Source organism: Somniosus microcephalus, chromosome 12 (assembly GCF_052327205.1).
Source record: "Somniosus microcephalus isolate GS21.2 chromosome 12, FLI_Smic_1.0, whole genome shotgun sequence".
In the NCBI taxonomy this organism is placed as follows: Eukaryota; Metazoa; Chordata; class Chondrichthyes; order Squaliformes; family Somniosidae; genus Somniosus; species Somniosus microcephalus.
Window position 1 is genome coordinate 122,170,558 of NC_140998.1, and position 24,483 is coordinate 122,195,040.

At 44.5% G+C, this 24,483-nt stretch overlaps 1 protein-coding gene across 1 annotated transcript in view; it reads right to left on the reverse strand.

Moving 5' to 3' along the window:
• The window catches only part of aven (apoptosis, caspase activation inhibitor), a 93,332-nt gene that overhangs the window by 5,507 nt on the left and 63,342 nt on the right, over positions 1–24,483 (reverse strand). The window contains exon 3 of the mRNA XM_086003498.1: positions 17,220–17,290. Coding sequence (XP_085859624.1) covers positions 17,220–17,290 — 71 coding nt within the window. The remainder of the gene's footprint in view (positions 1–17,219; positions 17,291–24,483) is intronic.

Consider the following 24,483-nt stretch of genomic DNA (forward strand, 5'->3'; position numbering starts at 1 on the left):
TTTTCAGCCAGGTAGTGCCGCCAATGGCGCACCGCCTCCACAATGGCCTGGGCCTCCTTTTCCACAGAGGAGTGTCTGAGTTCGGAGCCCTGGAGGGTTCGTGAAAAGAAGGCCACGGGTCTTCCCGCCTGGTTAAGGGTAGCGGCCAGGGCAAAGTCGGATGCATCGCTCTCCACCTGGAAGGGGATGGACTCGTCCACCGAGTGCATGGTGGCCTTGGCAATGTCATCTTTTATACGGTGAAAGGCTGAGCGGGCCTCCGCCGTCAGGGGAAAGGAAGTGGACTTGATAAGTGGACGGGCTTTGTCCGCATAATGAGGGACCCACTGGGCGTAATAGGAAAAGAAGCCCAGGCACCTTTTGAGGGCCTTGAGACAGTGGGGCAGGGGAAGTTCCATCAGGGGGCGCATCCGGTCAGGGTCAGGACCGATGACTCCGTGTTCCACCACGCAGCCAAGGATAGCGAGGCGGGTTGTGCGGAATATGCACTTTTCCTTGTTGTACGTGAGGTTTAGGAGTTGGGCCGTGCGAAGGAACTTATCAAGGTTGGCGTCATGGTCCTGCAGGTCATGGCCGCAGATGGTCACGTTGTCCAGGTAGGGAAACGTGGCCTGTAACGCATTCTCGTCGACCATCCAGTCCATCTCCTTCTGGAAGACGGAGACACCGTTGGTGACGCCGAAAGGAACCCTGAGGAAGTGAAAAAGACGGCTGTTTGCCTCGAAAGCTGTGTACTGGCGGTCCTCAGGGCGGATAGGGATTTGGTGGTATGCTGCCTTGAGGTCAATGGTCGAGAAAACGCGATATTGCGCTATCTTATTGACCATGTCGGCTATGCGGGGGAGAGGGTATGCGTCCAACTGGGCGTACTTGTTGATTGTCTGGCTGTAGTCGATGACCAGGCGCTGCTTGTTGCCGGTCTTAACGACTACCACCTGAGCTCGCCAGGGGCTGGTACTACCCTCAATAATCCCCTCCTTCAGGAGCCGCGTCACCTCAGATCTTATAAAGGATCTGTCCCCGGTGCTGTATCGCCTGCTCTTTGTGGCGATAGGCTTGCAGTCGCGGGTGAGGTTAGCGAACGGGGGGGGGGGGGGGGGTGATGATTTTGAGGGTGGAGAGACTACAGGTGGGGCGCGGTGGGCAATTTAAAAACTGCTGGTTGCAGACAGTGAGTGGGGGAAAAGGTCCACCGTATGTCAAGGTGACACTCTTAAAGTGACAATGAAAGTCCAACCCCAGCAGAACGGCAGCGCAGAGATGTGGCAGGACGAAGAGCTTTACATTTTTATAAACGGAGCCTCTCACCGAAAGGGTCACTACGCAGTAGTCGCCGACGTCTGCTGAGTGAGATTTTAAGGCCATGGAGATCCGATGGCGCGCTGGCAGGACCGAGGGAATAATGCCGTACCGTATCAGGGTGTATGAAGCTCTCCGTGCTCCCAGAATCAAAAAGGCAAGTTGTGGCGCGGCCATTTACCTGGATGTCCATCGTGGACCTGGCTAGCTGATGGGGTCTGGATTGATCCAGCGTAATGGAGGCCGCTGTGGAGTCGGGAGCGTCGCTGTAAAACCCCGGTGAGGCGGTGGGTGAGTCGGGGGCCCGTTGACAAAATGGCGGACAAAATGGCGGCGGCGGCGAAGGACAAAATGGCGGCGCCCATGACGATCCCGATCCCCACGAGGCTGGAGGAAGGCAAGATGGCCGCTCCCACGAATCGCAAGCGGCGCTGAAGGTAGGGGTCTTCTGACTTCTGCAGACGCCAGCGTAGTGTCCCTTCTTACCGCAGGCAGAGCAGACAGCGTTTTTCGCCGGGCAGCGCGCCCTGGGGTGTTTGGTTTGGCCACAGAAATAACATTTCTGGCTCGGGCGGGACATCGCTGCAGCAGTTGGGGCTGGGGCGGTGCCACGTCCCAAGATGGCGGCGGCCGCGACATCCACGAGGCGGCCGCGCGGTCCGGGGAGTAGGCCTCCATGTTCCGATGGGCTACGTCCAACGAAAGGGTGAGTGAAATCGCCTTCTTCAGGTCGAGCACGCTACTTTCCAGCAGTCGCTGCCATGTGTGAGTGGACCTTAGGCCCGCAACGAGGGCGTCCCGGATGAGCTCCTCCGTATGTTCCGTGGCTGATACTTGCTTGCATTCGCAGGCTCGGCCGAGTTCCTTCAGCGCCCGTATGTATGCTTCTGTGGGTTCCCCGGGCTGTTGTTTGCGGGACCCCAGGAGATGTCTTGCGTAAACATAGTTGACCGGGCGTGCATATTGTTCCTTTAAAATGTCAATAGCCCCCTGGTAGCTCGTAGCGTCCCGGATAAGGGCAAAAGCTCGGTGGTTTACTTTCGAATTCAGCACCCTGAGCTTGTCGGCGTCGGTGGCGACGGTCTCGCCGGATGCAGCCAGAAAAGACTCAAAACAGTTCAACCAGTGTGAGAACTTAGCAGGCGAGTCCGGTTCTTGCGGGTCGAGTTCCAGGCACTTGATCTTAAGTATCTGCAGCATCGTTATTTTTTTTTTGTCAGTAGTTAATAAAATTGATGCGCTATCGATTCTAATAAAAGGCCGAGTAGAGTTCCAAACAACAGGCTTTTATTAACTACTGAATGCAACTACAAACAGATCAGGACTATGCCTCTAGTGGACGACCGAATGGCAGAGAGCTGCCGTGCAGCCGTCCTTATACCAGGTAGCCAAGGGCGGAGTCAGCTGAGGCAACAACAACAACAGTGAACACAGTGGTTTACCACACCCAGGAAGTGCCTAGGTTGTGTGCTTAGTGGGTTTTCAGCCAGGGCAGTAATCAGGACCCTACAACTGATCCCAAAGTTCATCAGTATGGGAGCAGAAAACGCAGACTGGATGCACTGCTCCTGAGGATTAGTGGGCCCTACTGAAAGTCCACATGTGAATGTCAACTGAAGACAAAGTCAGGCTTGCAGCCAGCATTATAATTGCAAAATGCTGGAAATACTCAGCAGGCCAGGCAGCATCCGTGGAGAGAGAAACAGAGTTAACGTTTCAGGTCTGGGACCCTTCATCAGAACTGGAAAAAGCTGGAGATGTAACAGATATTAAGCAGGTGCAGAGACGGGGGGGCGGGGGGGGGAGAGGAAGAAATAGAAAGAACATCCTGTACTTTTATAAGAGGCAGGAAAGATAAAATGTTGCAAATGGGAATGGCAAAAATCATACTGCATGAAAAATGGGGGCAGGGATAATTATCTAATTAAGCTCAATGTAAGCTCGAGGAACAGCACCTCATCTTTCGATTGGGCACTTTGCAGCCTGCCGGACTCAACGTTGAGTTCAACAATTTCAGATAATTATCCCTGCCCCAATTTTTCATGCAGTATGATTTTTGCCATTCCCATTTGCAACATTTTATCTTTCCTGCCTCTTACAAAAGTACAGGATGTTCTTTCTATTTCTTCCTCCCTGTCTCTGCATCTGCTTAATATCTGTTACATCTCCAGCTTTTTCCAGTTCTGATGAAGGGTCCCAGACCTGAAACGTTAACTCTGTTTCTCTCTCCACGGATGCTGCCTGGCCTGCTGAGTATTTCCAGCATTTTCTGTTGTTATTGCAGCCAGCATTGTCTGGTCCCGCAACAGCCAAGGTACGAAAGCTATTGCTGTCAGTGGAACCATACCCCAGCATAAGTCATTAATCTTCAAGAGAAGCAGAAACAAATCAGGCTGGAGGGGGACGGGTTGGAAAATAATGTTACAGAAATCGTCCAGTTATAGAATCTGATTCTCTACTGGCCTTCCTTATCTTGCACTTACCTTAATGTTCATCAGTTCAAGAGTAAATTCTGATATTTTCTGAATTTCAGTTTCTATAAGTGTTTCTATTTTTCAGTTGTAAATGCCTACCGATTGCTGTAAACCATCATCTGATATGTAGTGAAAATATAAAACTTTAAGGCCACATATTCCAAAAGACTTAATTATATAAACTCATCCAAAGCATTTACAAAAAATATTAGTCTGCACCCAGGAAAGCACCAATATCTGCATTCCTTAATATTTACTCCAGCTTACGCAGACTTGAGCGCAAGTCTGCAGCATGCCGAGATACAACATTACCGCTGGTCTCTCCATATGCGCACGTTTGCCAAATTATTTTTTTAAATCCCTGGATAAAGTCCATCAAGCCACAAACAACTATATCCTGTCCATTGTTGAAATGAAAAATTGAATGTCAATGTTGTAGTTTTCGCAAATAGCTGTCAATCTTAAAAGGAGTTGCTTGTGTTTGCCCAGTGATTAACTTTTAATTAAAGAATGCATTTGCTACATATTAATGTTTTAGAATAAACAGTATCATTTTTATTTAATTGTTTTTATAGTTTTTTTTATTGGTAATGGAAGCAGGTTGTATCTCTAATTGCTTGTCATCAAAGTTTGACAGGAAATTGTCTGTCTTCTTAATTTGCTATCCTCCAAACTCATATACCAAGGAGAAGTCAAGCAATCAAACAAGAACATCACAAGAGACACCTGGGCCGAGAATTGGGGCATGATCCCGGTACAGCACATGTATCATGTGCCTAATGAAACCGGTGATAAGACCACAGCAAATTGGTTGCCAGCCTCATTAGGAGAGTATTGGCAAACTCCGGGAACCATCTGTGGCCCCAGAGGGTGCTCACAGGCGGTGCCAACAAGACTAGCCGGCTCAGACACTGGCCGAGGGCCTCAGAAAAGTGCAGAGGAGGAGGCAATCGGGAGGGGGGAGCAGTGGCCAGCAGTAGCCCACGGTTTTAATGGAGCTCCAGATTAAAGCAAGTAAAAAACGTTACATTTATTTTTAGGTGTCAGCCCCCAGTGGTCCCTCTAAGGACCGCTGCTTTGGCTGCTGAGTGCCTGAACAAACTGACCGTAGCATGTACGGCACATGCTGCGGACATCAGCAAACCAGTTTCTCAAAGCAGTCTGAAACAGGCAGTAGGCTTCGGATTTGCATATGCAATGGGCCCAATGCCAGTTTCAGGTGCACACCCTGGACGGCCACGGAGCAGCCTGATCCAATATGGCGGGCAGCATACTTCCAGCGTGGAATGAGTGCCACACACTATCCACCATATTGGATTCTTCGGCACCCATTTTACACCTGAATTTCTAGGCCCGGTTTTTGAGCCTTCCCAAATCCTACACTGTATATTCTGCCTGATGTTTAAAAAGCTTCTGATCTTAGGGTTAACTACATCCTGAAAAATGAATTCTGAAATTTGACTTAAGCCCTACAAAACCAGGAAACATCAGCATCAACAAGCTAAAGCTCTGGTGTGAACACACACATCCACTTTCCCTCATAATGCAGGGAACATGTCAACTTCACTCTATACCAATGGGCAGCATTGACCAGCACACCTTCAGTCACAGAGAGCTGAAATAAATTCCATGGGGGAGGAGGTGCTGAGGATTCAGCAAATGATCCAGCCTTCAGCATTGTCTTTACAAAGTACAAAATCAGTTCATTTCATGGCCAAGTGTTAGTCCCAGAAGTTGACTTCATCCCATCCCTCAACCCTTTTGGAACCAGGGGGATCATGCCAAAGATATGTCACTATTCTCCTTTTTGAAATGCATCTTTAACAATGTTATATTACTAGCAAAAATAGCATTTTCCATGCTTAAGGGTCTAACAATAAAGAACAAACCCACCTCTGATATAGTTTGAATCCCCACTTGACCCAAGAAGTGAAGGAAAAGGGAGAAGGAAAGGTAAGATTTCACAACAGACCCCCAACTACTCAATTTAAAGATAACCATGTTGTGTGCCAAAGCTTGAGGCATCAACTATGAGCCCCTTGATACTTCCATCTGGCATAACCTGTAGAAATACCCCTCTATCATTGGAGCACTGGAAATTTAAAAAATGGGAATACAATGGTTTCAGTATTGCTGCATTAGGGGTTGAAAAAAATCCGCCAGGTTCTTGCATCTGTGAGATCCCATCTGAAAGCGTGTTTTTGCAGACATAAAATGACAACAGTATTTAGCTTGGCTGTGATGCCTCTCATAGTTGAACAGGCTGATGACACGGTGATGAAATAACTGTGTTCTGATATTTGTACTTGTAATGTCTGGAATGTTCCACCGGGGGGAACCACTAATGCTCCTCCCTGGCCCCGCCCCTCTTCTGGTATGTTCTACCAAGGGCTCGGTCGATGATGGACTCCGTTAACTCTGCCATGATTCTTATTTAATAAAAGGCTTCAGTCTTAAGCTTTAACTTCGGATTCGGGCAGTTATTTGGCACATCAATTTTATTAAACAACAACTTTTGGAAGATGGATCGATTTTTGAAACCAGAGCGTCTGGATATCGATCCCCATTCGGCAGATGCGTCGAAGAAATTTACGCATTGGCTCCGATGTTTTGAACACTTCATCGCATCATCGACCGATCCGACAGTTAACAAGTTGGGTCTTCTAACCAACTTGGTAAGTCATCAAACTTACTCTATAATTGAAGATATTACTACATATGAAGAGGCCCTCGCAGCTCTTAAAGCCCAGTACCTTAAGTCGGTTAACGAAGTATACGCCAGGTATCTCCTGTCTACTCGCAAGCAATTACCCGAGGAATCTCTGGACGATTTCCTGCAGGACCTTAAGGCTTTGGCTAAGGGTTGCAACTACAAGGCTGTCTCTGCCATAGTGTATCAGGAAGAAGCCATCCGCGATTCTTTCATATCTGGCCTCCGATCTAATTATATTAGACAGAGACTCCTCGAGAACGACTCGTTAGTTTTAAAAACGGTTGTCGCTGCTGCTCGATCGTTAGATGTAGCCCAGAAGAATTCAGAAGTGTATGCATCAGCCCATGCATCTCTCTCAGCCTCGTGTGTTCCGAGTATGGAGGCATCCATAACACCAATGGAGCCCCCACTTAATCCTATTGTTGCGGCTGTGCCCCATGGGTCTAAGTGTTATTTTTGTGGCCAATCTAAACACCCCAGGCAAAGTTGCCCAGCCAGAGAGGCTACCTGTTTTAAATGTAAGAAACGGGGACATTTTAGTAAAGTGTGTAAGGGTAATCCTGTACCCGATGTCTTCTCTGCTGCCGTCTATCGTTTTACTCTAGCCTCGGCTACGGTTGACCAGACCATACCGTGTTCCTTGTCAAAATCTATGATGGACATTAAGATTAATGGTCGTCCTACTGGGTGTTTGATAGACTGTGGCAGTACTGAAAGTTTTATACACCCCAACCTTGTTAACTCCTGTTCATTGAAGGTGTATCCTACTCGAAGTGAAATTGTGATGGCGTCCAAATCCCTTACTTCGGAGGTAACTGGATATTGTAAAGTCACATTGACCGTTAAGGATACGGAGTATAAGGACTTTAAACTCCTCATATTACCTCAGTTGTGTGTGAACTTAATATTAGGCTTGGACTTCCAGTGTCAGCATGAGAGCGTTACCCTTAAGTATGGTGGATCTCAGCCTCCGCTCACAGTCTGCGGCCTTTCTACTTTAAACGTAAGCCCGCCTTCTTTGTTTGCGAACCTTGCTCCTAATTGTAGACCTATAGCGACTAAGAGTCGACGGTATAGTTCAGAAGATAAAACATTTATAAAAGAGGAAGTGGAAAGGCTTCAACGGGAGGGAATCATCGAACACAGTGGTAGCCCGTGGCGTGCCCAGGTGGTGGTGGTTAAAACTAATGAGAAGAAAAGACTTGTGGTCGATTATAGCCAGACTATAAACTTGTATACCCAATTAGACGCCTATCCTTTGCCTCGTATTTCTGAGATGGTGAACCAGATAGCTCAGTACCGCGTGTTCTCCACCATTGATTTAAAGGCTGCCTACCATCAACTCCCCATCAAAATAGAAGACCGACCTTATACGGCCTTCGAAGCTAATGGGCGCCTGTTCCAATTCCTTCGGGTGCCCTTTGGAGTGACGAATGGGGTATCCGTCTTCCAACGGGAGATGGATCGTATGGTGGATGAATACGCGTTGGAAGCAACATTCCCGGACCTGGACAATGTTACCATCTGTGGGCGTGACCAACGGCAGCATGATCAAAATCTCGTGAAGTTCCTAGAGACTGCAAAGAGGTTAAACCTGACCTACAACGAAAACAAGTGTACCTTCAATACTACACGTTTGTGTATTCTTGGTTGCGTTGTGGAGAATGGGGTAATCGGGCCAGACCCTGAAAGATTACGCCCACTTAAGGAATTACCTTTACCTCACACTGTAAAAGCCTTAAGAAGGTGTCTGGGATTCTTCTCGTACTATGCCCAGTGGGTGGCTAGCTACTCAGATAAAGTCCGACCTCTTATTAAGTCGACGTCTTTTCCGCTATCAGCGGAAGCTCAGGAGGCTTTCCTTAATGTCTAACGGGACATTGAGAAGGCAGTGGTATGTGCCGTGGATGAGAAGATCCCATTTCAAGTGGAAAGTGATGCATCTGATTTTGCGTTGGCAGCAACTCTTAACCAAGCTGGTAGACCAGTAGCCTTCTTCTCTCGTACATTGCAAGGACCAGAAGTTTGACATTCTTCAGTGGAAAAGGAGGCACAGGCAATTATTGAAGCAGTCAGGTATTGGAGACATTATCTCGCTGGCCAACGTTTTACGCTCATTACTGACCAGCGATCTGTGGCCTTTATGTTCAACACTAAGCAGAGAGGCAAGATCAAAAATGATAAGATTTTAAGATGGCGAATAGAACTGTCAACATATGACTATGATATTCAGTACAGGCCTGGAGTATTTAATGAGCCATCGGATGCTTTGTCACGAGGAGTATGTGCTAGTCTAGGTACAGATAAGCTTCAAAGTCTCCACGACGCACTCTGCCACCCTGGGGTTACCAGAAAGAACCACTTCATTAAGTCCCACAATCTACCCTACTCTATTGAGGAGGTCCGGACAATGACCAGAACCTGTCATGTTTGTGCTGAATGCAAACCCTGCTTCTATAAGCCGTCCGAGCCAGCTCATCTTATTAAAGCAACTCGACCATTTGAGCGTTTGAGTCTCGATTTTAAAGGTCCCCTTCCATCGAGCGACCGTAATGTCTATTTTCTTAATATTATAGACGAGTACTCTCGGTTCCCTTTTGTTATCCCTTGTCCGGATGTGACTAGTGTTGTTGTAATTAAATGCCTCTGCCAACTGTTTTCCTTGTTTGGCATGCCTAACTATATACATAGTGATAAGGATTCTTCCTTTATGAGCGAAGAATTATGACAGTTTTTGCTATCGAAGGGGATTGCAACGATTAGAACGAACAGCTATAACCCTCGTGGTAATGGGCAGGTCGAGAAAGAAAATGCGACAGTGTGGAAGGCTATCGTACTGTCTCTAAAGTCATGAGGCCTGCCGACCTCTCGCTGGCAGGATGTCCTGCCAGACGTGCTGCATCCCATAAGGTCTCTTTTGTGTACAGCGACGAATGCCACCCCTCATGAAAGGATGTTTAGTTTTCCAAGAAAAGCTACTAATGGAGTATCGTTACCCACATGGTTGACGACCACGGGCCCTGTGTTGTTGCGCAGACATGTGAGAGGCCACAAGACTGATCCACTGGTGGAGGAAGTACAACTCCTCCATGCTAATCCCCAGTATGCGTATATTCAATATTCAGATGGGCGAGAGGATACGGTCTCTATTAAAGATCTTGCACCTGCTGGAGCTCGAAAAAGAGTTCGACTCCGAGAGTAGAGTTTTCAATCGTGGTATTGGACCTTCAGAGACACAAACCCTCAGTGTGGAAAATACTGATGATTCTGGGAATTCGAATGAACCGGAGTTAGTACTCCGGGAGGAGCCTCAGCAAGAGTTACGTCATTCCCAGAGGATTATCAGACCTCCTGACAGACTGAATCTATAGCAGGGGGTGAATGTGATGAAATAACTGCGTTCTGATATTTGTACTTGTACTTGTAATGTCTGGAATGTTCCACCGGGGGGAACCACTAATGCTCCTCCCTGGCCCCGCCCCTCTTCTGGTATGTTCTACCAAGGGCTCGGTCGATGATGGACTCTGTTAACTCTGTCATGATTCTTATTTAATAAAAGGCTTCAGTCTTAAGCTTTAACTTCGGATTCGGGCAGTTATTTGGCACATCAGACACTCACTCTCAAGACTCACACATGCCTAACAGCCAATTGAGTGCAATACTGGAGGCCATGAAGCCAGAAGACGCTCAATGTCTTTGGAGAGAGGTGAACAAAAGGGTGAGAAGTTAAAAAATAAATGTTGTACTTTATCGAATTATGGAAACTGCGACACAGTCGGTAAATATAGCACCAAGGATTCCACTTCTGCGCTACATTCATACTTGATGCAAGAATTTAGTTCTATTTAGTTATCAGCCTTGGCAAAGTGGTAGCACTCATGCCTCTGAGGTTCTAGGTTCAAGCCCCACTTCAGGGACTTGAGCACATAATCTAGGCTGACACCTCAGTGCAGTACTGAGGGAGTGCTGCTGAAGTGCTGTTTTTCAAATGAGACTTTAAACTGTGGCCGCTTCTGCAATCGCAGGTGGATGTAAAAGATCCCGTGGCACTCTGAAGAAGAGCAGGGGAGTTCTCCCGGTGACCTGGACAAATTCATCCCTCAACTAACATCACTAAAACAGATTATGTGGCATTTATTTCATTGCTGTTGTGGGATCTTGCTGTGTGAAAATTGGCTGCTGCATTTCCCTACATTACAACAGTGACTGCACTTCAAAAGCAATTTATTGGCTGTAAAGCGCTTTGGGATATCCTGAGGCCATGAAAGGGGTTATATAAAAGGCAAGTTCTTACATTTAAGATATTGTGAGTAAGCGCACCAAAGCCAGTCACCATGGAGGCTGTCTCAAGCAGAGGCCTCCCCATGGTGATGATGGAAATGTTCCTGGAACCCTGCTTGCATTTAATCTTGTACAAGAAACTTTCGTTTAACCAGAGGTTAAATGTCCGGAAAGCTCTATCTACCGGCAAAATTCAGGAGCCGTTTCCTATAAGTTTTTTTACTTCTCGTTGCTTTTTTTTTTCCAGTCAGGCTCTGCAAGGTCTAGCTGAAGCTGTTGCTTAGCTACAGAGCCGCTTTTAAGCTGCGGCCGACTGTTTTGAAGCCAACAGGGTTTGTTGATTCACACGGAGCTCAAAAGCTCCGTATGTTTTAACATTAGCGCTGGTTTCTACGGCAGTTTTGATGGTACGGCACCAGCTCGGTCCCGTCAGTGCCGGATACCAGAAAGTTTCCTGTACTGTAGTTACATTGGATAACCAGTCTTTGATGACCCTGAGGTTGAGGATATCAGTCAAAATTAAATATCTGCGTAGCTACCATAATAGCACTAGATGTCTCTGATTCATTTGGTAAATTTAATGTCTATATTATTGGAGTAGTATATCTTCAGTTCTCCTCTGGATCAGGGAAAGGAAAATAAAAGGCCAGGAATAACATGGTTAAAATTCTAGACGATGTTCCAAGACAAGGTTCCTGGTGGTCTTCTAGGGACATCCGTCAAGAGTTACCTTTCTTCATGGTTATTTGAGATCTACAGAAAATTTCTGTCAACATTTAATGTACTCCTCTGGATAGCTTCTTGACAGCTGGTTAAGTTTATTATTAAGTAGATGTTGCTTGCCTACAATTTAAAAATAGTCAAGCTATTAACCGGTCATAAAAATTTTCACAGTACAACATGGGCAGATCAAACTGGTATTGTTTTGTGCCACTTGCAGCCATCAAGTCCAGATTTTCAGAAATGAGTTACGTACTATACTGGGGGAAAGCAAAGGAAAACTATTTTGCTTTGCTTATCTTTGTTAGATCCGTGTGTCAATGGAGACACGGAATGCAGGAGTTGATTTAACAAGTGTTTACTGAACAAAGTCTGGAGGTGAACTAACTACACAAGACGCTATACAGGCTTATATACCCGAGTGGTCACTACTGGTACTACAGTACACAGGGGCTTCAAAAACATAGTTCCTCTTAAAAGGTACATACACTACAATTCCTCCCTTTTTAGATAAATAGTACATAACATTTTAAGTAATAATTAAAATAACATTTTTACAAGAACAATAATCTACACATTTGCTGAAGTTAATCAATTACAAATTCAGTCTCTCTGGAGGCTTCCTGACTCGGTCCGGATAACGCCTCGGTAGTGTAGTAGGTTTCGGTGGTGTAGTAGGTTCTTTTGGCAAGGTCGATTCGGCTTCAATGCCAGTGTCGGGTTCATCTGGTTCCACTATCACCGGATCGGAGGTAGATACTATGCGTATCTCTGCTTCATCACTAGGCGTATAGAGTTGTGGTGTAGGTTGTCCTTTTTCGGATGACTATGATCTGGTCAGCATGGCGCCTTATTATGCTTTCTCCAATGTCCACGGTATACATCAGCGGTCCTAGTCGTGTGCAAATAGTTCCAGGCTGCCATTTCTCGGTACGGTAGTCCCGGGCCAAAACTGGTTGACCTATCTGGAAGGTTCTAGTTGGCCTTTCATTCATGCTTTGAAATTGCCGGTTCTCTACGTCCCTTCTGACGTTTGGCTTGACCAAATCCAGCCGGCATCTTAGTCTTCTATTGAAAAACATCATGGCGGGGGTTTGGTTTGTAACCACATGTGTTGCATTCCTGTACGCAAACAAGAAGTTATCTACCTTATGTTGTAGATTTATGTCTTCATTACCCATGGCCTTTATGGCCTTCTTGAAGGTCTGGACAAACCTTTCAGCTAATCCATTGGTGGCGGGATGGTATGGGGCGGACGTGTAGTGCTTAACCCCATTGTTTTTTAAGAACTTCCTGAATTCTTCGGATACAAATTGCGGTCCATTATCAGAACAGATCTGTTCAGGCAGTCCATTCCTGGCGAATATGGTCCTTAATACTGTGATGGTTTTTTCCGTGGTGGTGGAGGACATCTTTATTACCTCCGGCCACTTGGAGTGTGCATCCACCGCGATTAAGAACATTGAGTCCATAAATGGACCAGCAAAGTCAATACGTACCCTTTGCCATGGAGATGAGGAACACTCCCATGGATGTAGAGGGGCTTGTGGTGGGGCGTTATGGACCTTCTGGCATCCTAGACAGCTCTTGGTCATTTCTTCGATGTCTCCATCGATACCTAGCCACCACACAAACGCTCTGGCTAAGTTCTTCATTTTCACTCCACCCAGATGCCCCTCGTGAAGCTCCTTTAGCACTTTATCCTCGAGTTTGGGTGGAATCACCACTCTGGATCCACACATCACGGTTCCTCGGCACACTGACGGCTGTTCTCTTCTTTGCGAGAATGCTGGCAACAGTGGTTCGCCATGTGCTGGCCATCCCTTCACCGTTAAATCGTAGACTCGAGAGAGAGTTGGGTCATTTCTCGTTTCCTTTTCAATGGTAGAATTTGTCACCGGTAGACATTCCACTATGGTCGAGTGGAACATCTCCACTGGGTCCACTGTAGGCGCCTCTTCTATCGTTGGCAACGGTAGGCGCGATAACCCGTCAGCAGTCCCATGCTGTTTTGTTCCTTTGTATTCTATGTCATATTGGTGTGCCCCTAGGAAAAGGGACCACCTCTGTAGCATTTGCGCTGTCATAATGGGAATGCCCTTTTTAGGGTTGAATATGGAGACGAGGGGTTGATGGTCAGTCAACAAGGTAAATTTTTGTCCGTGTAGGTAATGGTTGAATTTCTTCACCCCCCACACCAGGCTGAGTGCCTCCCTGTCGATCTGGGCATAGTTACGCTCAGCTGAGTTCAATGAGCGTGACGCAAAAGCTATCGGCCGCTCCGAGCCATCAGGGAATCTATGCGATAATACCGCTCCCACGCCATAAGGGGATGCATCGCACGCCAGTATGATTGGCAGTGATGGGTTGTAATGAGCCAACACTTCCTTGGACGTGATCAAGCCTTTGCATTTATGGAAGGCACGTTTACAGTCTTCGCTCCATTTCCAAACTACTCCCGTTTGTAGCAGTGCGTTAAGAGGGTGCAGAACCGTTGACAAGTTCGGTAAAAATTTATGATAGTCATTTATTAATCCCAGGAACGACCTTAATTGTGAGACATTTTCAGGCGCGGGGGCTTTTACGGCCGCTTCAATTTTTTCAGGTGACTTATGCAACCCTTCTTCGTTAATGACATGGCCACAATATGATATTTGTTTCTGGAAAAATTCGCACTTGGGGCGATTTGCTCGTAGGCCCCGTTCTCTCAGCCTCGTGAGCACCTGCTCCAAGTTGGCAAGGTGCTCGCTGTCATTTTCTCCTATTACAAGGATGTCGTCTAGGTAGCATTGAGTCCCCGGAATCCCTTGCAGGACTTGCTCCATAGCTCTTTGCCAGATAGCCGGAGCTGATGCCACTCCGAAAACCAGTCGGTTGTACTGGTACAGGCCTTTGTGTGTGTTTATCGTGAGATACTTTTTAGAGCCCTCCTCAACCTCCATCTTTAGATATGCCTGTGCTAAGTCAATTTTGGTGAAACGTTTCCCTCCGGATAGTGAGGCGAAAATATCTTCTATCCTACTGTACCGTGTGAAGAACCGGGTTTACAGTCACCTTGAAGTCCCCACAGATGCGAATTTTTCTCTGTTCTTCAGATTTATCATTATTCAACGTTTTCTTCATGACCGGGACGATGGGTGTTGCCCACTCGCTCCAATCTACCTTGGATAACACGCCTGCTTTTTCCAAATTCTCCAGCTCTGCCTCGACGGCTGGACGAATTGCGTATGGCACCGGCTTTGCCTTAAAAAACTTGGGAATTGCCGCATCTTCCACTTTTATTGAGACGGTGGCGCCTTTCAGGGTTCCTAGTTCCTGTTGAAACACTTCTTTGGCGTTAGCCAAGATTTCTTTTAATCGTCCAGGTATGACGTCATCATCATTTTTTTTTCTTACTGGTCACCGTCAGTGCCTGAATGGAGTGCCAGTCTAAACGTATCTTTCTGATCCATTCACGTCCCAACAACGGTGGACCACCATCTTGCAGAACGTATAAATACAACTTCTGTATTTCCTTGCCGTTGTATACAACAGGCACCCTTATTTTCCCTCTGGGGTATACTTTCTGCCCCGTATATGTCTTCAAGATAATGGATGTGTCTTTCAAAGGTATATGCGGAAATAGCCGCTCGTAATCCCGTCGACTCATGACGGTCAGAGCTGATCCTGTATCTAGCTCCATTTTGACTGGGGACCCCGCTATCGTGAGGGTAACCCAAATGGTCTGGTAATCTTCTTTGGCAATTACATTATGTAATTTGAGACAGCTTAGTCTCTTGTTTCCGGAGTCGCTATCGCTCTTCTGGTCTTCGGAGCTACCGTCCGTCATCATTTGTACCTTTCTGTACTTCTCCTTATTGACCTTTTTACTGTCAGCGGATTTTTTTCCAGATCTGCATACACGTGCAATGTGTCCCATCTTACCGCATTGCCTGCATGATTTGTCCTTGAACCAGCAGTCCTTCTGGTCATGGGTGGATCTGCCGCAGCGATAACATCTCTCGAAACCCCGTATCATTTCATGGGTGCTGAAGTCCTGTGGCTTTTGCTGTATCTCTGCAGCTCCTCTTGCTGCTGCTTCGTATGATACAGCCACACTGAAAGCCTTGTCCAGTGTCAAATCTTTCTCAGAAAGTAGTCTTTTCTGTGTTCCTTCGCTTAGGAGACCGCAGACGAATTTGTCTCGTAGAGAATCTGCCAGTCCTGCCCCGAATTGGCAGTGCTTTGACAGCTTTCGTAATTCGGTGAGGTAATCAGCGTTACTTTCATTCTTGTGCTGATTCCTCCTGAAGAATTTGAATCGTTCCGCTATCAGCAGTGGTGTTGGGTTTAAGTGCTCCTGTAAGGTATCAACGATCTCCTTAAAATTCTTGTCCATCGGTTTGGCTGGAGTGATCAAGTTTCGTAACAGCCCGTATGTCCTTGCGCCCATCAGATTTAGAAGTACCGATGCCTTTTTATCATCCGCTACTTCATTCGCCTTGCAATATACCTCCACTCTTTCCACATATGTGGTCCAATCCTCTATATCACTATCGAAAGCAGTAATATTGCCAGTCTTCGGCATCCTGAAAATCAAAAATGGCGCCTCCCGTGCTTTTCCTTCTTCCCCGCCGAGTCAAGATGGCGCCTCCCGCGCTTTCCCGCCGCTGCTGCTAATGCTGTTCTCTGCGGTTCCCGTTGCGACCTGCAGCTTTTCGCGGTATTTCTATTTTTCTTTTTTTTATATATATCTTTTAAACAGTTTCTCCGTTACTTGGAGAACCGTTCCCGCCGTGGAGCGGACCTTCTGGGACTTTCCCCTCCCTCTGCTCGGTCCGAACGCTGACCTGCTTTGCAGCACCGGCCGCCTCCCGAGTGTTCCACCCTCTGTCTCTCTTTGCTTCTGCTTTCCGACTCGCTGCCTGGCCCCGCTGCGGAGCCACCCGATCAAGCCCCAGCCCGCCGCAGCCCAGGAAGGATCAGTGCACTACCTGCCACCAGCCCGTTTAGCTGGTGAAACCACAGTTTTTTTTTTGTTTTTTTTACTTGCTTCTGGCTTCGACCTTCGTCTGAGGAATCGATCTCCTTGAGGTGCTGCCGAATAGCAGGTAAGTTCGTTTCTAACTCGTCGCCACTGTTAGATCCGTGTGTTAATGGAGACACGGAATGCAGGAGTTGATTTAACAAGTGTTTACTGAACAAAGTCTGGAGGGGAACTAACTACACAAGACGCTATACAGGCTTATATACCCGAGTGGTCACTACTGGTACTACAGTACACAGGGGCTTCAAAAACATAGTTCCTCTTAAAAGGTACATACACTACAATCTTCTTGCCAAGTATACGGCTCACCAGATTTATATTTAGCCCCAGATTTATATTCTGTCAACTGAATTTGCCAAAATAGAAGGTATAGCTCAAAATCGGAGAGTCTGGTAAATGCCACAGCAAGGCCTGAATACGACTTGAGCTTTATTTAGGACAAACACAGGATTAAAATGGTGTTTCTTGCCAAGTAGGATCACAATTTGGATGCAGTTTAGTATTTAATAACAGTCTCTTTTTATACAAGATAAAAGGGACATTGAAAGGAAATGGGATTAGAGTACCTATGTCTAATGTGGCATTACACATGCACGATGTGCCAAAAGGCCTCCTCCTGTGCTGAGATTTCTATAATTCTGCAATTTCTAGTAGGCTAAAAATCTAAAGCATACCAACAGCACTGGACAAGTTTGCAAAAACTTACCTGTTTACTAGAAGAAACCTCTACTTCCCACTCCTTTTCCTCAGCAAAGCGGAACTGTGCAAATGAATCACCTGGTATAAAACACAGAATTAGTTTATTTGCAGTGAAGTTTGACAAATTGCTAGCTACCTTTCTATTCATAAAAATGTTATTATGCCAATGGTACATGCCGATCAGAAGTCACTTCCCAGCTATTCTTACTATTCCACATAAAAGAAATAATTAGCATTTTGTATAGTACCTTTCACATCCTCCAGATGTCCTAAAGTGCTTCACAGTCAATGAAGTACTTTTGAAGTTTAATCATTGTTGTAGTGTAGGCAAACACACAGCCAATTTTTGCGAAGCAAGGTCCAACAAACAGAATTGAGATAAATGACCAGATAGTCTGCTTGCGAGGTGTTGATTGGGGGGTGAATGTTGGCCGGGATACTGGGAAAATTCCCCATCTCTTCTTTGAATAGTGTCATAGGCAATGTTCCCTTTAAGTTGCGCGGCCGCATAGCTCTCAGGACCTCTCGCACAGCCGGCTCAAGAAAAAAGAGGGAACATTGGTCATAGGACCTTTTATAACCACCTGAGAGAGCAGACAGGATCTCAGTTTAACATCTCATCCAAAAGACACCACCCCTGACAGTACTGAGGGAGTGCTGCACTGTCTTGAAATATCAGCCTAGATTATGTGCTCAAGTCTCTGGTGTTGGGCTTGAACCCATGACCTAGCGAGAGTGCAGAGTTAGTACTGAACTACTACATATAGTGCTTCTGCTTAAAAAAAATTAAAGAAAGACCAGATTGATTATTCATTCAATTTGACTGCTTGTTCTTTTGAAATATGAATAGCATTAATTCTAAATCATCATGAAGATTGAAACATTTTTCTAATTTATGTAGTGGTTAAGGTTCAAAAGTTCAGAATAGCTATTAATTAAATGGCAGAGTCTCAATTTTAATCTGTGTTTGCTGTGGAAGTTCATTACTATTTAAAATGCAATTTTTCAATTCTCCCATTTATTCATTTGCTATCTAGGTGTCTCCTGGACTGCAGCTCAGCTGGTAAATTTAATGCAATTCTTAAAACTTAAGTTAAGATATAAACAATGCAAGTGGAATCAGCATGAGGTTATCAAATAGTGAAAGCATGAACACCACTTAAGAGCATTCAAAACAGCCATAACTTTCACAGAAACTACACTGGGAAAGAAAGTCAATGCACCATGTACACTTTTTAAATGAATGTATATTTGAAAATCATGAACAAGTAGCGAATACTCTCACATACAATACCCACTAATACCCCCAAGTGCCCTTCAAATGCCGTTCCAAATAATTTCTGTTCCCCAAGTTCTTGCTAACCTGAGTATTAAAGTCTGCAACACTATAATTTAGTAGCAGTACGTTCAACTACACAGCCAGTTTTCACTGCAGACAGCTTTCTTTTGGCGCTGTTTTAATCGGATTCTCAGGGACGGATGTCCGTGCACCAGCTTTTGGCATTTACACTGCTAAGTCTCGCTCCCTTATCTCGGCGGCAGCTTTGCAGGTCCACAATAATCTGGTTCTACCAGGATGCTGCCAGGGCAAGGGAGCCAGATTTCGCAGTTTAAATGCCAGAAGCTGGCTCACATATACCAGTAACCAAGGATCCGAATGACATCATCAAAATATAAACTGCTTTTAACAGCATGTGTGTGATGTGCAAATTCAAAGACCAGTGTTTCACATTGTGCTCTTTCACAAAGGTGAAATTGCTCGATTATGCCGATGGCTCAGGGCATAAATTCACCAAATGATGTGGCACTTAAATATCTAAACCAGGGAGGTGTCAGATTTCATCGCCAATCAGTGCTTAGTTCACCCATTTCATACAGGCACCCACTCTAGATTGTGATGCCTGCTGTCCAATTGTTAAGACAGGATTGGGCCTGGTCATGTTAGCCCGTACAGGAAAAGCCCAGTAATACTCACTGTCCAGGCCCACATCTGAAAATCTGCCACTTAACATTGGTAGCACATTGCTACCTCACTGAACAAAATCAGCACAACTAATTGTAAGCAAGCTTCTAGCAAAAAATGAATCACAACAGAGTACGATTCAGTATAAACAAACAATTTAACAAGTACAAAATTAGCAAGCCTCAAGTGAGACCAAAGAGTACTGGCTATGGGGAACAGACTTTGAACAAAAAGCAGTTTATGTTGTACCGATTAGCTCCTTTAAAGAATGAAAGTCATAGGATTAGTGACACAGGCCACAGCAAAGATCAGCATTATTTTGCTCAATCTTAACTATATAAAAAGGTTCTAAAGCACATCCAACGATTTCACAAATTCCAAACATGATTTGGTGCAAGCAATATTTTTTAACATTAAACTTTCAATGGATCAAGTGCAGATTTACAGCAATGCCTTTGAAACAGGCTGTCAATGTACCAATTATTTATGCAGCACTCCATACTGAGAGATGCCAAGGACATTAGCAGAAGAATGATCATGTTCAACACACACAATGCCTGTCACTGACAGCCGGCCGGCTGTCTGCTGTGCAGTGCAGCCCAGCCACAGAGATGAGAAAATAAGATGCACCACAGGACCACTTCCTCCTGCTATTTTCAACCACTGCATGCTTCATTTTTAATAACTGTGTTACCATTGTACATAATAGGAAAGCTTTAATTCTACTTTAAACTAATCATCCCAGCAGTAAATGCATATGAGGAACTCCAAGGACACATGGTGGTGTGCAAAATTTCCTCCAACCTAATTCTCTTTTGATGTCTGTAGAATATTCTAGCATTTTCTACACTCTAACAACACAGCGACAATTTATCATAGCAAGCAGAAGTGTTCTTTGGCCCATATCACACAGAAAGGTCAACATGTTAATATTTGGGTTCCTACTTAATCCTATTAGTAACATTGAGATATTTCCATATGTTTATAATTTCAATGACGTATCCCCCAGGTATCTATGCATTTAAAATATATAGCTAAAAAATATATAATCTATAAAAACTCAGCTGACGAGAAAACACAATGGATAAAACATGAGAAATGACCCCATTCAAATATAACAAGTAACTCAAGGCGCAACCAGCCTCAGATTTCAAATGAAGCAAAACTGCCTTCACCAGACATTTCATGTCACATTTCCTGTTGTGTTTGTTCAATCTCTTAATTTGAAAAGTTACTCAAACTCTTGCAGTGCACAGCACACAAATGTTTAACAATGCCCCAGATTTATCAATGCCCCAGATTTTGATGGAGTGCGCCCCGTTAGTTAGACTGATTCCCTCACCTTTCAGCTCTAAAATGTTTTAACCTGTGGGCCAATGGGGCATCTGGGACCTTAGTGTATGATGGGTCCAACAGTTTATCCCCTTAACCAATGAGATTTAAGGATAGAGAAAGAAACAGAGGTACAATGGAGAAGGAAATAGGGTGAATTAGAGATAAATTAGATATAGAAAGGGAAAGAAAATTTGGATTATGAAAGAGACAGAAAGGAAAAGTGAAAAAAAATTTAAATTTTACATTTAAAATTTTAAAAACCTCCAACAACAATTTACTACCTGTAGGAATGAGATTCTACAGTTTAAATTGCTCCCTTTTTCAGCTGGAGAGGTTAACTGGCAGTGCAGGAACATAAATCTCCTCTTAAAAAAGTACTTACGCTGTTAAATAGCCCAAACTTTCTGCGGTGAGTTTAGTTGGCAATTAATGCACAAATGCAGCAACTTCATGAAACTCACGGGGAGGTTGAGGATGAGCTACTGTTTTCACGAAGCTAACGCCGGAGCAGCACAAATCATCCAGCAGTTTGTGGTGATTCACAATTCACAGGGTAATTCTTCCTCATCACAAGTTGTTGGAGAATTTATGCATTAATAATGGCGAGTGCCTTTAAACTCAGCGTTATTTTGACGGCAAAACCTCAGCCAATATTTTATACAGAACAAAAATCAGCTTTTTAATTGATATTAGGAAGGCCAGAACTCAGTTCTTAAAAGAGAAATGAGGAAATTCATATTTGCTTTAAGTCGAGCACCTGGAGAAACAATGACTGAGTCGCGTGTACAAAACCAAAATTATCCTCATTCAATGGACCCAAAAGAAATAATACCTGGATATTTGTTTGAAGGAATACCTCCACAGACCCAGATTAATTGACTGTGTACTAGTTTCTGCATCATGGGCACATTGCAAGAGAATCATTACTGAATTAGCAGCACATAGGCCAGAAATTATATTTCTAAGAATCACCAATACTTCTGCATTACTAAAGATTATGCTGTACATTTCAGCACAGAGCTGCAATTGCAGAGATTAACGCACTGCAGATTTGGAGGCAACTGTGTGCAGGGACGCCAATAATGAAGCTACATATAGAAGGGGAAAGTTAGGAGTGTGATGGCATACTCTCCACTTGCCTGGATGGGTGCAGCTGCAACAGCACTCAAAAAACTCAACACCATCCAGGACAAAGCAGTCCGCTTGATCGGCACCCCATCCACCAGCCTAACCATCCACTCTGTCTGGTCTTAGAGATTTGTCCATCTTAAATCACATTATTTTTTCCATTACCATATACAGGAAAACTTTGGTTTATCCGGAGGTTGTATGTCCGGAAACCTCGATCTACCGGCAGAAATCAGGAGCCGTTTTGTTAGGTTTTTTTTCTTCGCGTGGCTTTGTTTTCTTCGCGTGGCTTTGTTTTCAACAGTCGTGCTCTGGAAAGTCTCTCTGAAGCTGTTGCTAAGCTACAGAGACGCTTCCAAGGTACAGGCCAACTGTTTACAAGCTGTTGCTAAGCAACAGTGTTTGTTGTCAGATACGGAGATGAAAACCTCCGTATGCTTCAACATTAACTTTGTATGTCCGGCAGTTTTGATAGATCGGCAACAGCTCGGTCCCGTCGGTGCCGGATATAACAAAGTTTCCTGTACTTATATTAAATCTAATAAGTTCCTCCCTTTGACTTATTGTTAGGTTTCCTTGTACAGCTGGTATTTTGTCCTCTTCCTCTACTGTGAAAATGGATGCAATGTCTTCATTTAACACGTCAGTCATTTCCTTATACATCACAGTATCACCTGTGTCTATCTATTATCAGCCCACGTTCCCCCTTATCACTCTCTTTCTCTTAACATATTTATAAAAACTTTTAACACTAGCTTTGAATCCCTTGCAAGACTTTTTGTATTCCCTATTTTCTAATAGCCTGGAATGTTAAGCTGCTCAGCTTGTAGCCTAGTCTCTGTAATGACTACTACATCATATCCTATAAGCTGAATTGGTGCTTCTAACTCATTTGTTTTATTTCTTATGCTATGTGCATTCATGTACAGAATTCTTATTTGAGTAACTGTCCCCACCTTGCCCATATGCCCTGATGGTGTATTTCGCACATTTTTTGACCCATCACACTTCTAGTTGCTGATGCTCTGTACATTGCTATACGGGCAATTTAATATGTTTTTATTTTTCATCACTCATACCTCTAAATATCTTAATAATTATACCTGCCCTCATGTAAAGAGTCTTTACAAGGCAAAATCAACAGGGTAGCAAAGGGGAACAGAAATATTGGGAATGGAGTCGAAAGCCTGGTCAAAATGAAGGATTTCTAGGAGCCTTTTGAAAGTAGAGATGGAGGTTGCAGGCAAAGAGATTTAGGGAGCGAGCCATAATAAAGTTAACTTCAGCAATTTACTGTAATATAATTGCAATTTACTGCAAGCTCAGAATTTGATTAAATCGGCTCTCTGTTTGTGGCAGTTTCATTTGCAGCAGGCTTTTAATACCTTGATGCCTTATCAATTAAACAAAAACAGACCTTTTGGTTTTGAAGTTTCCAAATGGCCACACTGAAGCTCAAATTTTCAGCCCCCAATGTGATTCAAGAGAATTCAGAATTGCAGTTAGCAGAGAAATTAAGTGATTGCAGCATGCAGAGCACTTCGGGTCAAAACTATGACTAGCAGGGACATGCATCACACATTAAGGGCAATAATCCAGTAAACTGACTTTCCTAACTGGCTACGATCTACATATACACCATTCCAACAAGAAGTGGCCAAAGCCTCAAAACTGTAAGACTGTGCTGCAGCCTCCCCAACTCGAGCATAAAAAAACCCCACTCACTGTAAGCAAGATTTAATTCACATGAAGGAAGAAGGATGTGGAATTTCACATGTAACAAAATGTCAGTCAACTGATATTTCTAACAACCATAAATAGATTTTCCCACACTATAAATCTGGCAGAAACGGCAGCTTACCAAAGAAAACCATGGTTATTACAGGATTGGTTTAGAGCTAGAGGCTTTGTCAATGACGTGCACTCAACCATGTAAAATATGTCTGTAACCAGCTGTTGGTTTCAATGACTGCCATATTTAATGCACTTTCAGTGGCAAAGGATGAAAGTTCCAAAGCAGTGATCCACTAAACTCAGTTTTTATTTATAGCGGATGAGCTACACTAGTGAATGTTAGGCCTGCAGCAGCCACCTGTTGGGGATAGAAATTTATCAGCACTATGTCCAAATAATCTGTTAAGTCTCCTACTATGATTCAGTATCCACAAGTGATTTACTGTATGAATCTTCCAAAATTCCCTAGATTCTGGAAAGGTCCCAGCAGATTGGAAAACAGCAAATGTTAACACCCCTATTCAAGAAAGGAGGGAGACAGAAAGCGGGAAACTATAGTTAGCCTAACGTCTGTCGTTGGGAAAATGCTGGAATCCATTATTAAGGAAGTAGTAGCAGGACATTTAGAAAATCATTATACAATCAAGCAGAGTCAACACGGTTTTATGAAAGGAAAATTGTGTTTGACAAATTTATTAGAGTTCTTTGAAGATGTAACGAGCAGGGTGGATAAAGGGGAACCAGTAGATGTAGTGTATTTGGATTTCCAAAAGGCATTTGATAATGTGCCACATAAAAGGTTACTGCACAAGATAAGAGCTCATGGTGTTGGGGGGTAATATGTTAGCATGGATAGAGGATTGGCTAACTAACAGAAAATAAAGAGTCGGGATAAATGGGTCATTTTCCAGTTGGCAAGCTGTAACTACAGTAGTGGGGTGCCACAGGGATCAGTGCTGGGGCCTCAACTATTTACAATCTACATATATTGATGACTTGGATGAAGGGACCAAGTGTACTGTAGCCAAATTTGCTGATGATACAAAGATGGGTGGGAAAGCAAGTTGTGAGGAGGACACAAAGCCTGCAAAGGGATAAAGATAGGTTAAGT